The following is a 14,137-nucleotide window of genomic DNA, read 5'->3' as shown; positions in this document are numbered from 1 at the left end:
AATACTGATCTTGTGACTCAATAACTTTACTTACAGGAATCTATCCTAAGGTCTAGTCACAATGTGAACAAAACTGGTCAATTGCAATGTTACTTTTAAAAGTGACAAAATGCAAGTATCCCAAATGTACTTTAAGGGAGTTATAGGACATCTACATGTTAGAGTAGTTAGCAGTCATTCAAAATGTTTTCCATGATGAGTTTGTGAATATCAAAAAATGTAAAGGAAAAAAAAGAAACTACAGGATGTAAAATGTACAATATCATCACACTGATGAAAAATGGAAGGCAAAATGTTACAAGTATTATTTATAAGTGGTAGAATAATGAATATTTAAAATTTTCATTCTGCTTCTTCTTATAAAGTGGGTGTTTGGCTGAAAAAATTTTAATTAAAAAAATAAAGAACTTCCCTGGCTGTCCAGTGGTTAAGACTCCGTGCTTCCAATGCAGGGGGCGCGGGTCCGATCCCTGGTCAGGGAACTAAGATCCCACATGCCACTCAGCACGGCCAAAAAAAAAAAATATATTGAAGAAAAATCACTGGGGATGTTAAAAAGCTTTAAACAGGGGCAGAGCACGCACTCAATCAGTCTGCAGTGTTACTCTTTTTACAAATGATAGTAAAAACTTAATGCTGAATACATTTCATATCACACTGTATTAATAGTCTACTACACCTATATATGCATTCAGCTATACTGCCATGAATCTCTACATATTACAGGTATCCTATAACCTTAAGTGGAAAGAAAAATAAAAATTTAACCTAAACTATTCTATATAGGGATTAACTAAAAAAGGAAAAAGGAGAAATTTAATCCAAACTATCCTTTAAAAAGTGCCCCCAAATCATCATGTACAGTTTGCTTTTAAGCTAATTTATGAACCACACTTTGTCCTGCAAAAACCTACCAAATTCTTTAATGATTAAATTTGTAGTACTCATTCCAGTCTAGAATTTATACACTATATATAACATTGCTTCTAGAAACTGTGTTCCAAGTTCAGATTTGGGACTCCAGGTATCTTCCCTGCCTCAGCAATGAAAACCAATATTTCCTGATATTCCCAGTGGTGGCAACTGTTTATTTCCTGGTATATTTCCTAAATGTTCTTTTTCAGATTAGCCATTATTCTACCTAATTTATGTTGAACCAAATAAAATTTGACTTTAGATACATTAAGAAAGGAATAATATTGATATAAAGCAATCTGTACAGATTCTTTTTTTTTAATGCACAGTTTAAAACTTAAATAAGTTACAATGGAAGAAAAATAGTCCTTGAAGGAGAAAGACATATTGCCTTCATGAACATATTCACTCTGAATTTCTGCAATGGAACTATAACTAGGTCATGTGAAGCATTTCAATACATTGCTCAGTTCCAAGTGGGCAGTACCCCTTTCTTCTGCAGGAGGGATTAAAATGAAGGTGCCTTTCTCTTTCCTGCCGCAAAGATAAACTGCTTCTTTTTCAGATTAACACAAACCAGCAATAACCTTCAAAGCAGTCCAATACTGATACAAAGAAAGAAAAAGAAAAGTAATTTAAAGAGGAATGGCAAATAAAAGTGCCTAAACACATACAAATAATAGTTATATAAGTCCTCTCAGAATCAAGTTAGCACTGAACACTGAAGAATCAGAATCGTTTTTAGAGGAAAAAATTTACTGTGTCTTATAATAATTTCTTTATTTAAGAAATATTTATGGATGCCCACTGTGCATGCAGTGTGTTAGACACTGAAAATATTCTGCTAAATAAGGCAGTTATGGTTCTGACCCTCATAAAGTTGACAATCTAATAAAAGAGAAAGGCAGTAAACAAGTAAACTATAAAAATATATAAACAAAATAATTACAGCATGTGATAAGTGCTACGAAAAATAAACAGGGTAGATGGTAAAGAATAATGGAAGGAGAGGGGTCTACTTCAGAAAGAATGGTCTAAGACTGCCTCTCTGCAGAACTGATATAGTCAAGAGAAAACTTGGGAGATGATTTTAGACATAAGGAACAGGAAATGCAAAAGCCTTAGTATAGTCTAGGTACTACAATTAGAGCAAAGTGTGTCAGGAAAGAACATTTGAGATCATGTTGGAGAGGTAAACAGTGGCGAGACCATATAAGGTCTTATATCTGAGCAAACAGTTTGGATTTTATTCTAAGTGCTATGAAAAGTCACTCTATGGTTTAAGTGATATGACCTAATTTAAGTTTAAAAGGCACTCTTTCTACTGTGCACAAAATGGATTCTAAGGGGACGAGAACAGAAGGAAGAAGACCAGTCAGGAAACTACTAGAGTATTTCGGATGAGAAGTGAAGGTGGAGAGGACCTAGGGAGGTAGGAGTAGAGAATGGGAGGAGTAAATGGATATAGGTTATAACTTTGAAGGTAAACTGACAGAATTCCCAGACTGCTTGGATGTGAGGAATCGAGAATGCTTGCCACATTTATGCTTGAGTGGATGGAGGTAATGTTTACTGAGACAAGGAAGACTTAGAGGAAAACCAGAAAGCAATGTCGCTGAGGCCAAGGGAAGAGTGTTTCACTAATGGAGTGGTTAATTATGTCAAGTGGTGCTGAGGAATTCAAGTAAGATGAGGAGAGAAAAGCACCTACTGGATTTGGCAACACAGTGACTCTTGATGTCCACATCAGTGCAGTTCCATCAGAGTAGAAGGGAAGAAAGTCACACTGCAATGGGCTGAAGAGTGAAGGGAAGGTGAGGAAGTTGGTATGTATAGACAGCTCTTAAGTTTTGTTTTTCTCATATGAAGATCAGAGATATGGGGCTACAAGTGAAGGGGGACAGGGACAGGGCTGGGGAAGAGTGGTCAACGGAGAGGTTGTTTTGTTTTTTAAGATGGGAGTTACCAAAGCATGTTTGTTGGTAAGAGCAATCCAGAAGACAGGCAGAGACTGAAGTACAGGACTGGAGTCCTGGAGTCAGCATCTCTATTTATATGTAATTAAACATACTTACATATGCTAAAGGACAGACACCACCTCCAGGTTTTCTAGATGTATTTTCATACTTATGGCTATGTAGATCACAGGATATTTAGCATATTGCAAAGAAGACCACACAGACTGGGTTTTAAAGAAGAAAAAAATAAAATTTAATATAAAATCCATATAGTTTTTTAATTAAAAAAAACTTACCTCTCGTTTGTCTAATGCAGCATATTCAGCTTCTATTTCTTCAGCTTCAGGATCTCGTGAGAATACCATTTGAGATTCCAGATTGAGGGCCAAATCTTTGTGGTGTTGCTTTTCAGCACAATCACAAGGAGTATCTTTATTCTCATTCTCAGCAAACAAGTCTCCTCCATGTTTTACTAAAAGCTAAAAAAGATTTTTTCAAAAACTTTCAACTATAGGACTTCCCTGGTGGCGCGGTGGTTAAGAATCCGCCTGCTGGGGCTTCCCTGGTGGCGCAGTGGTTGAGAATCTGCCTGCTAATGCAGGAGACACGGGTTCGAGCCCTGGTCTGGGAAGATCCCACATGCCACGGAGCAGCTGGGCCCGTGAGCCACAGCTGCTGAGCCTGCGCGTCTGGAGCCTGTGCCCCGCAACGGGAGGGGCCGCGATAGTGAAAGGCCCGCGCACCGCGATGAAGAGCGGTACCCGCACCGCGATGAAGAGTGGCCCCCACTTGCCACAACTAGAGAAAGCCCTCGCACGAACCGAAGACCCAGCACAGCCAAAAATAAATAAATAAATAAATAAATAAATAAAAATTAAAAAAAAAAAAAAAAAAAGTTCTAAAAAGAATCCGCCTGCTAATGCAGGGGACACGGGTTACAGTCCTGGTCCGGGAAGATCCCACATGCCGTGGAGCAACTAAGCCTGTGCGCCACAACTACTGAGCCTGTGCTCTAGGGCCCTTGAGCCACAACTACTGAAGCCGGCGCACCTAGAGCCCCTGCTCTCCAACAAGAGAAGCCACGTCGATGAGAAGCCCGCGTACCGCAAGGAAGAGTGGCCCCCACTCGCCACAACTAGAGAAAGCCCGCACGCAGCAACGAAGACCCAATGCAGCCAAAAATAAATAAATAAATTAAAAAAACAAAACAAAAAAAACTTGCAACTATAGATTTAAATGACAAGTTATTTCATGCTGCCTATTAAAAAATTTTAATAAAGTAAGCATAACAAAAATTCAACAGTATGTATCTGAAATGACAATAAAAGTTATTTAGATACCAGTGGCTTCTAATTTTAAGATTAGCAATTCTTGCTTATTAGCGTTAAGATGACTTCCTTTTGAGGCTTCCCTGGTGGCACAGTGGTTAAGAATCTGCCTGCCAATGCAAGGGACACGGGTTCGAGCCCTGGCCCAGGGAGATCCCACATGCCACAGAGTAACTGAGCCCGTGTGCCACAACTACTGAGCCTGCACTCTAGAGCCCGCGAGCCACAACTACTGAGTCCGCATGCCACAACTACTGAAGCCCACGCCTAGAGCCCGTGCTCCCAACAAGAGAAGCCACCGCAATGAGAAGCCCGCACACTGCAACGAAGAGGAGCCCCCGCTTGCTGTAACCAGAGAAAGCCCATGCACAGCAACAAAGACCTAACGCAGCCAAAAATACAAATAAATAATGAAATAAATAAATTTATTTAAAAAAAAAAGATGACTTCCTTTGGTTAAAAACAACAACAAACCAATTTCTTAAACTTTACAAAGAAATTCTTAAGCATTCTGTCCAATCCAAAGTTTTACTTAAAAATGAATAATTTTATAGTCATTCAATGCTCTAAATTTTATACATTTCTATAAATCTTTCTTAAACAAGAAGGACACAGCCAATACTGTTACTTTAACCACTAACACCTGGATGTCCTGACAAGGCGGACAAAAGTTTTCATTTGTATCATTCATTATCCAGCTAAACGCTGAAATAAAATTCGGTTGAGCAAATCACTGAAGCAAAACTGTTTTCAATATTCCTCCAAATAAGCAATGGGAGCAAAACTGTTCTCAATATTCCTCAAAATAAGCAATGGGAATAGCTACTGATAGCCAAGTTGGGAAGATACTCTACCAAATCTCTTGATATTTAAAGGTAGGATTTCGCCCAAGGAAATCCCACTTTTAAAAATACATGGAATAGGGACTTGACTTGTTCACTACTGAGGTTTCTGCTGGTTTTGCAGAAGTTAAATATGTTGTTATTAAGGGCTATAGGTTCAAGGTTCCCCAGTATGTCTGCAGAGACATTAACAAGGACATGAATACCATGAGGGCCATAATCTAGGACAACCCTAAACGACAGCCTGACAATTAGTCACGGAGCTGATTCTTTTATAGAATTCAGTCACAACCATAACAACACAGTAACAGCCACCACTTATTGTTTTCTAAGTGCTAAGCACTATGCTGGGGCTTCAAATACATATTCTTACCTAATATTAACAACCCCAAGTGCCAGGGATATTATAATGTTTCAGAAGAGTTAAACAAGTTGACCAAAGTTACTCAACTACTGGGATTCAGACACAAGTTTGACCAAGTTCTTAACCATGACTGGACATTGTACTGACTCAAAGAATAGGCTGATCACAAAATAAAGAAGTCAAATGTATTCTGGGCCCACCATAAAGTTCTGGCCAGATCTTATTTATGATCTAAATGTGAATACTTTTTAGAGAATTTCATTTTTTATGTGGGTTAATAAGAATGGTAGCTTCTTTTCATTTTCTTCCAAATAATTTTATCTCCTCTCCCTCCAACAAACACACGGATCTTCCTGTAAAGTTCTTTTATTGCTTTTGGAACTGTCATCCTTATGGTTCCTCCACAGTCATCCCAAGAGGCCCTGATAAAATAAGGGACTTATACCAATGCCAGGCCTGGAAGCCACGGGCTAACTTGACAAGCCCAATGGATATGACTTTGGCTTCTTGCTCTAAGCCAAAGGTATACCTCAGAGTTAAGATGGTTTAAAACATTTTTTAAGTTGTAAAAACAAGCAAACAAACAAACCAAGAAGAATATGAAACATAGACTTATGGTCACAAAGCTTAAAATATTTACCCATTACATCTGGCCCTTTACAGAAAAAAAATCTGTGAAGCAACAGCTCTCAGCTGTCACTGTTGCAGCCACCTTTTAGAGCCTGAAGGCAAGGTCATATCAGCTGCTATTTACCACCTGGAACCTTTTTAGTCTAAATGTGGTCTGGGGACACCAGGGGGTTTGTTAGAAATGCTGACTCTCAGGGCTACCACCCAAGCCCCTCCCACTCCAGGCCTCTAAATCAGAATCTGATTCTCATCTCCAGAAGATTCTTTTTTTTTTTTGTTTTAACTTTTTATTTTGTATTGGAGTATAGCCGATTAACAATGTTGTGATAGTTTCAGGTGCACAGCAAAGGGATTCAGCCATACATATACGTGTATCCATTCTCCCCTAAACTCCCCTCCCATCCAGGCTGCCACATAACATTGAGCAGAGTTCCCTGTGCTATACATTAGGTCCTTGTTGGTTATTGATTTTAAATATAGCGGTGTATACATGTTGATCCCAAACTACCCGACTATTCTTTCCCCCCATCCTTCCCCCCTGGTAACCATAAGTTTGTTCTGTAGGTCTGTGAGTCTGTTTCTGTTTTGTAAATAAGTTCATTTGTATCATTTCTTTTTAAATTCCACATATAAGGGATATCATATGATATTTCTCTTTCTCTGACTTATTTCACTCAGTATGACAATCTCTAGGTCCATCCATGTTGCTGCAAATGGCATTATTTCATTCTTTTTAGTGGCTGAGTAATATTCCATTGCATATATATACCACATCTTCTTTATCCATTCATCTGTTGATGGACATTTAGGTTGCTTCTATGTCTTGGCTATTGTAAACGGTGCTGCAATGAACATTGGGGTGCATGTGCTTTTTGAATTATGTTTTTTTCTGGGTATACGCCCAGTAGTGGGATTGCAGGGTCATATGGTAGTTTTATTTTTAGCTTTCTAAGGAACTTCCATACTGTTCTCCATAGTGGCTGTACCAGTTTACATTCCCACCAACAGTGTAGGAGGGTTCCCTTCTCTCCACATCCTCTCCAGCATTTATTGTTTGTGGATTTTTTGATGATAGCCATCTTGACTGGTGTGAGGTGATATCTCATTGTAGTTTTGATTTGCATTTCTCTAATAACTAGCGATGTTGAACATCTTTTCATGTGCCCATTGGCCATCTGTATGTCTTCTTTGGAGAAATGTCTATTTAGGTCTTCTGCCTATTTTTTGATTGGGTTGTTTGTTTTGATGATATTAAGCCTCATGAGTTGTTTGTAAATTTTGGAGACTAATCCGCTATGAGATCCTTATGCACATTAAAGTTTGACAAGCAATGACCCTAGACTATGGCCTGTGTGGCATGGAAACTGACATATTCATATTACCTTCTCTGTTCAATACTGGCGACTTGTATTAAGTCCACAGACTTATCATACCTATTGCAGGGTCTGTTACTGTTTTCAGCCTTTCTGCTTCACTAACACAAAACAGACTATTTGCTTCTGGCTGCTACAGAACTGAGAGCTGACTTTACTCTATGGTTCTTTGTTATTCAGAGTAGCAGAAAATGATTTCTAAAATGCACACTGGAATGGCTTTCAAAGCCATGAATTGATTTACTTCCACAACAGATACTACCACAGAAGAGATTCTAAATATTAGCAAGCAAGATAAATCATCTTTAACTTAATCACCCTAGTCTTTAGCAAAAGCAAAGACAACAAAATTTAAGAGGCTGTGCCATTCCAGAATATTGGTAAGAGGAACCTTCCAGAGTATAGACTGCATTCCTTGGGGTTTAAAAAAAAAAAAAAAAAAGGACGTGTGGAGAGGAGATGTGAGGAGAGGGGATGTGCGAGAAGTCATTGTTGAGAGCCACTGTTGACCGTTTTTAGAACTTGAGACTTCTTGCCTTGATTGGTAATTCGAAAGGAGTCCCCAAATGAGTCTGATGGGAGTGGGGTGAGGGGCCACAAAAACCTGTATCTCATTGCTGCAATTGGTACCTGGACAGAAACTCATAATCAGTGATGGAATGGAGGGTCCATGTTTACAGCATTTGTCTTGGCAAGGAAAATCAACGTATATGCTACCTTTGGCATAGAAGCTAGCTAGCTATCAGCAGTACTGCCTGACATCGGAGGATTACTTTTTGAAAAAGAATTTCAGCATACTGACCTTTGGGGCCTAAGGCTGGAACACAAGAAAGCAGAAGATGTCAAGATATCTGTTAAACTTTTGCTGCATAAAGTCAGGTGTTTTGCTTTTACATAATAGGGTGTTACACATGGTTCTGAAGAGGTAGTTTTTAAATGCTTCAACCAAAGCATTCTAAGTATCATTTTCTCCACTCTCAAGTAAGGAGAACTGAATATTTTATTCAAATGTGTTTTTTAGCCTATCTCAGACACTTGGTGGTACATACAATTTTCTACCTTAAAAGAAACACCCAATTATCACTATCTCAGCGCATCTGTTTATCGATTTTGCCTTCCTTTCTGTTCATAATCCCAGCGGAAGAGGGGAAGGACAGCCCCTAGTTCATGACAAATCCCTTCCCACCCCTTTGATCCATCATCTAAATGTTTGGTTGACTCTGAACAAGTCATTTAACTTCTGTAAGTCTCAGTTTACCAGGTCCATCTATAAAATGAGGCTTACATAATCTTGAGAAAAAATGTAAAAAAAAGATGATTCTTAGTCTCTTCTGGTTGTAAAATTACCATTTCCTCATCTGTTTCCTCTATGACCTTGAGCACTCCATTACTCCCTCCATCTTCACTCTCTGACTTTCTACTGGCTCCTGGTACAGGAGTCCCCTATCTTAATTCTGTTAGCCTTCTTGTCATTTCCCCAATACTTTACTTTCTCTCTTGGCCACATCTGTCAAATTAGTGACTGACACCCGCTGTCCCTCTGCTTCCTCAGCAAATTACTCAATTTCTCCCAGCAATCTGACTTCTACTCTGCCCATTTCACTATAATATTCCTGAAAGTCATTAATACCTCTCAAATCCAACAGCCTTATCAGTCTTGTAATTCCTTGCCCTTTCTGAAGCACATCAAATGACTGACTACCTCCTCTCCTTGAAATTCTTCTCTTGGCATCCTCGACAATGTATTATTTTGGTTCTCTTCTCTGCTTTTTTGGTTTTTGTTGTAGGCCACTTATTGTTCTCACTTCCTTTAAACACAGGCATTCTCCAAGTTGATGCTGACTTTAATTCTGTAATTTTATCTATAAAGTCTTTTTCTTGGATTTCTCATCTATACCTTATCTTGCAGATAACATTTAATTCTAAATCTATATTCATTACTCCCAGTTAGTTCTAATCTTCCATAGCCTGAATATCATTTCATGTGGATAATCTAAGACCGCAATCTCCTTCTAAATGAAAACGCAAGATATTCTCCTTTCCTTCTAACCAATTCCTTCACCTCATCTCACTTTTAATTTTTTTTTTCTTTTTACTACTAAAGTGTAGTTGACATACAACACCTCATCTCACTTTTTAAATGTCTGTCAATTGTTAGCAGGCTTCAAAGTGAACTAGGTTCAAAACCATGCTCAGTTTACTTAAAAATAAAGTTAATTTATTTTACTCTAATTATAGATATGATAGCAGATTGTTACACAAAATGCAAAAAAAATCAAAGAGAGAAAATTATATTATCCAAAGACAGCTCAACATTGTTAATATTAACATTTTAAAGTCTCCATCATTTTTAACCTTTCTCTCCCTTACTTTCTTGTATCAACTAACCAAGTCACCTAAATGCATCTGCCTCATTCTTTCCATTTCTAATACCACCATACAAATCCAGGCCCTTTATCAGTTCACAGCAGAATTAGTGCAATAATATTCTAACTCCTGTCACTCCCTCTAGTACACTGGTTTTCAACCTTGGCTGTACACTAGAATCATCTGGAGAAGTTTAATATACTAGTGACTGGGGTCCACTCTCAGAAATTCCAATTTTATTGATTTGAGATATGGTCTACACTATCGGATTTTTTGTGCAGACATGGTTACAACCACTGTTTCAGCACAAAGGTTTCCAAATTGTTTACGAATCATCTGGGTAGTCTGATAGTCATATTAGGGTGATCTAGAGTGGGGATTAAATATATGAACTCTTTACAGGTGATTCCATTGTATGTCCCACAGACTACTGCTCTAAGCCAAGGATTCTCAAACTTTAATGTGAGTATGAATGAATTACCTTGGGGTTCTTGTTAAACTACAAATTCAGACTCAGCTGATCTGAGATGAGGCCTGAGATTCTGCATTCCCAACAAGTACCCAAATTCATGCCAATGCCAGTCTGAGGACCACTGTCTGGGTAGCGAGGCTTTAAGAACCACTCCTTTAGAAGTCCCCCCCCCCCTTCAACTCTTATTCTACATTATAACCATTAGGCTAATCTTACTATATTTGCTTTCATAATAGCACTCCACCAATCAAAAATTTAAATGGCTCAATTTTCTATAAATAAATCCAAAATTCTTGGCATTAGTATTTGTACTTAGTATGGCTTCTATCTTCATTTTAAGTCATCTGTCTTAACAAACCTCTGCAAAATACTTCAATCTGCATATGTTTGAGACCTAGAACAGTGCTTCTCAAACTACAACATGCAAACGAATAACCAGTAAAACTTGCTTAAAGCATTCCTGGAGTCTACCACCAGAGATTCTGATTTGGAATCTGGAGGTCTGTGGGGCACAAGAATTTGTATTTATAACAAGCTCCCAGGCGTTACTGATGCTGCAAAATGTGCTGAGGGCCACATTTTGAGTAGCCTCCTCCAAATGCTTAAACTGAAATCTCATCCACTCAGATATTACTACTACCCATGAAATCTTCTGGGCTAAGTAAAATTTAAATGATGTTTCCTTCCCTTCAATGCCTGTAACAGTTAATGCCTAAATAATTAATAGCTCTTAGCATCATAATGTTTTGGAGGCAATAATGAAATCATAACTTTCTTGATTAAAAATTAGAAAACTGAGGCCCAGAAACAGGCAAAGTTACTCAGTTGCTGAGCTGAGACTATAATTTCTGTATTCTTTTTACAGTTTTAAAACCCCAGGTGCTAAAAACACAATATAATTAAGTAAAACTCTTCAGTATGATTTGTGAATGATTTTCTTGGCTTTTCAATGAAGTGTGAAATACTCTGATAGCTGCCAGAGTGTCAAATAGCCCCTGTAGCTGTAAAAGGAAGTGTGACTTACCACCTTTGGTTTTCTAGTGACCTTTACTTGATCTAACAATAAGCAGCTACACTTAAAGCTTTGAATAAGCAAGTAGGACAAGGATGCATAGGAAATATCTAAAGATAATACTCGTTTTAAAAAATGCTTTTCACAAAGAGCTGAAGCACTATCAAACACAACAATCACCTCTGTCACATCAACCATTTCTTGAATCACTATGACGGGTGAAGCACCAATATAAATAAAATGAGGCCTAATGACTAGGCTTGATCTAGGGAAGTCCGCCAAGGGGAGGAAAAATCACTAAACTTTTAATTGGGCCTTGCTAATATACCTAACCCATCATTCCTCTCCAAAGTACATCTCTATTCCAAAGTGGAAAAACAAAAACTCAGCAACCAAGAAAACAGTGTGTTTTTTATAGTATTAAATTCTTGTAACATTTATATTTTAATGGAGTTCCGTTTTTGTGCGCTGGGCATCCATTACATAGTATTTTTAAAGTTCTTTGTATAGTTAAAGCATACAGGACTTGCTACATATTGATAATGTTATTTTACATATTTAAAATAAGCTTCTATAGTGTGGAGTCATCTTTGCTTTCCTCTCCCAATCTTTGCATAATGCAGGGGTCCACTGCAAACTAAGGCCTGTGAGCCAAATCTAGCCTGCTGCCTGTTCCTGTATAGCCCACAAACTAAAAACTATTTTTACATTTTAAAATGGTTGAAAAGAATCAAAAGATTATTTTGTGATATGTGAATATTATAAGAAATTCAAGTGGGAATGTCCATAAACTAAGTTTTATTGGAACACTGCCATGCTCACTTATATATTGTCTATGGCTGCTTTCAGGATACTGTGGCATAGTTGAGCAGTTGCCTAAAATATTTACTATCTGGGCTTTCACAGAAAAAAGTTTGCTTACCCTTGAAATAATTCTTTGAAATATGAAAAAATTAGAATTAAAGGGGCTTTAATTATAGTTTGCCTTAATAAATGTTCAACATATAAGCATTTCTAATTTTCAAACAATTGCAGCCCACTCCTCTTTGTGTTACTTTTATCTCATAAATAATTTTGAATGATAAATATTTGTGAAACTCCAAATTTTCCTACTCAAGGAAGTTCGGAAAAATACAAAGTGAGGATTTGATATAAGCACCTGTTGTTAGAAGGTGGCCAACAGAGATAAAAAGAAGGGGCTGGCCAAAAGAGGCAAGGAAGAGTTCCATTCTGCAAATGAGTGGCATAAGTTTGATGCAAAAACAAAACAAAACAAAAACAGTCCCAAGGTAAATCCAGGTATCAAGACTAGATATGGGGATGATGGTAGCCTCATTAATAGGAATAAGGCAGTCAAGAGGAGGAGCTGGTGGGTAGAGAAGACTGAGTACAGTTTTGGAAACACTGAATTTGAGAGACTGTTGGAATGTCCACTGTCAACTAGGCAGCAACATAAGAAACTTCAGGGCTAGATATTCCATATATATATATGTATATACATATATAAAAATGTATATATATGTATATACATATACATATATATATAAAATATTTAGCCACTGATACTGTCACACCTGCAAGTTCCCAAAAGAACTCTATGATTAAGATGTTTTTAATCCAGCCCTGCACCAATGGCTTCGCAATTCCACATCTCCAATTTATTAATCAAACACCATTTGTGAGGCAACGTCATGGGCCCCACTGGTGTTTCTCCATTTGAATGGTTGCTGAATATTTACCTATGCTTTGACAACCTCCATTGATGTCGAATGAGAGAAAAAAACCACAACCACCTTCTCTCCCCAGTACAAACTCACACTCAGCGTGGATAATCACAAAGCCTCCACAGGTTAACAGATGAAAAGAAATGAGCAGTCAACACAAACATCGAGCCCTCTTTGTGGTGTCAAGGCAGCAGGTGGGGGAGGGAGGAGGGAGGGGATGATCCCCCTCTCCTGGTTGAAGGCATCACTGAAAAGTGCAGGGAAGGGGCCAGCTATGTCGAGAGGGAGGATGCTAAGGACCTGGTCATCTATGTGCATGTTCCCCCGAGTCACAGGTCAGGAGTCCTTAGCACACTGCTGCAGAGGGATCTTCCTTTGATGGCTCAGAACCAGCATGATCTCTTTTACATTAATTGTGTGTGTGTGTGTGTGCATTGCGTGTGTGTGCACGTGCGCATGTGTGTGTTTGAGGGTAAGGTTTTAAGACTAATCCACGGGATGAATTTTTTCATTCAAATAGAATGGTCTATGGTGGACCCAAGATTATACAGCAGGAAGATAAAGGCATTTAACTCTGAACCCAAATACTGACTCTGCTCCCCACTCTCCTGCAAGAATTCCACCTTCTACTCATCTGACCCAGCCTCACGGGGGCTTGGCTGGGAAGCGTGGAGCGAGGGGGAGGGGAATGGGATCACACACCCTCAGCCAGCAACTGGTATGCCTGCACACAACAGTGCTCTAGACATACGTGTTGCATGAACGAATTTGTGACTTAGTCACTAACCTCTTCTCGTCACTTTTTAGCAACTTTCCCAAAGGGAGAGCACAGCCTTCTCATCCCGCTCTTCCCTTCTCCCCAGCATGGAAATGCCTTGGAATTTCTGCCCTTGCGTCAGGATAGAGGTGGGATGCTCAGAGGTGGGGACTCCTGGCTACCTGCCCCAGGCTGCTCTGGCCTTAGCTGGTCCTGGGATGGAGGCCACCAGGGAACTGTGAGTGCGAGGAGGTCAACTTCAGCTCCTCAAAACATGGCAGTCTTCTGTCCCCAAGAGACCTTCCCAATCTTTGGGACTGTTGGGCTGTGAACTGGTCAAGAGAGGTATATGGTCCAGCTCCTGACTCAAGACCCCTGCTTGAGCAGCTGGATGA

At 38.9% G+C, this 14,137-nt stretch overlaps 1 protein-coding gene across 9 annotated transcripts in view; it reads right to left on the bottom strand.

Moving 5' to 3' along the window:
- Positions 1 to 14,137, bottom strand: part of ANKIB1 (ankyrin repeat and IBR domain containing 1) — a 238,061-nt gene that overhangs the window by 53,158 nt on the left and 170,766 nt on the right. For all 9 annotated transcript variants that reach the window (XM_057549575.1, XM_057549574.1, XM_028162265.2 and 6 more), the window contains one exon: positions 3,170 to 3,352. In XM_057549575.1, coding sequence (XP_057405558.1) covers positions 3,170 to 3,352 — 183 coding nt within the window. The remainder of the gene's footprint in view (positions 1 to 3,169; positions 3,353 to 14,137) is intronic.

Source organism: Balaenoptera acutorostrata, chromosome 7 (assembly GCF_949987535.1).
Source record: "Balaenoptera acutorostrata chromosome 7, mBalAcu1.1, whole genome shotgun sequence".
In the NCBI taxonomy this organism is placed as follows: Eukaryota; Metazoa; Chordata; class Mammalia; order Artiodactyla; family Balaenopteridae; genus Balaenoptera; species Balaenoptera acutorostrata.
This window is presented reverse-complemented; position numbering and strand designations above follow the sequence as displayed.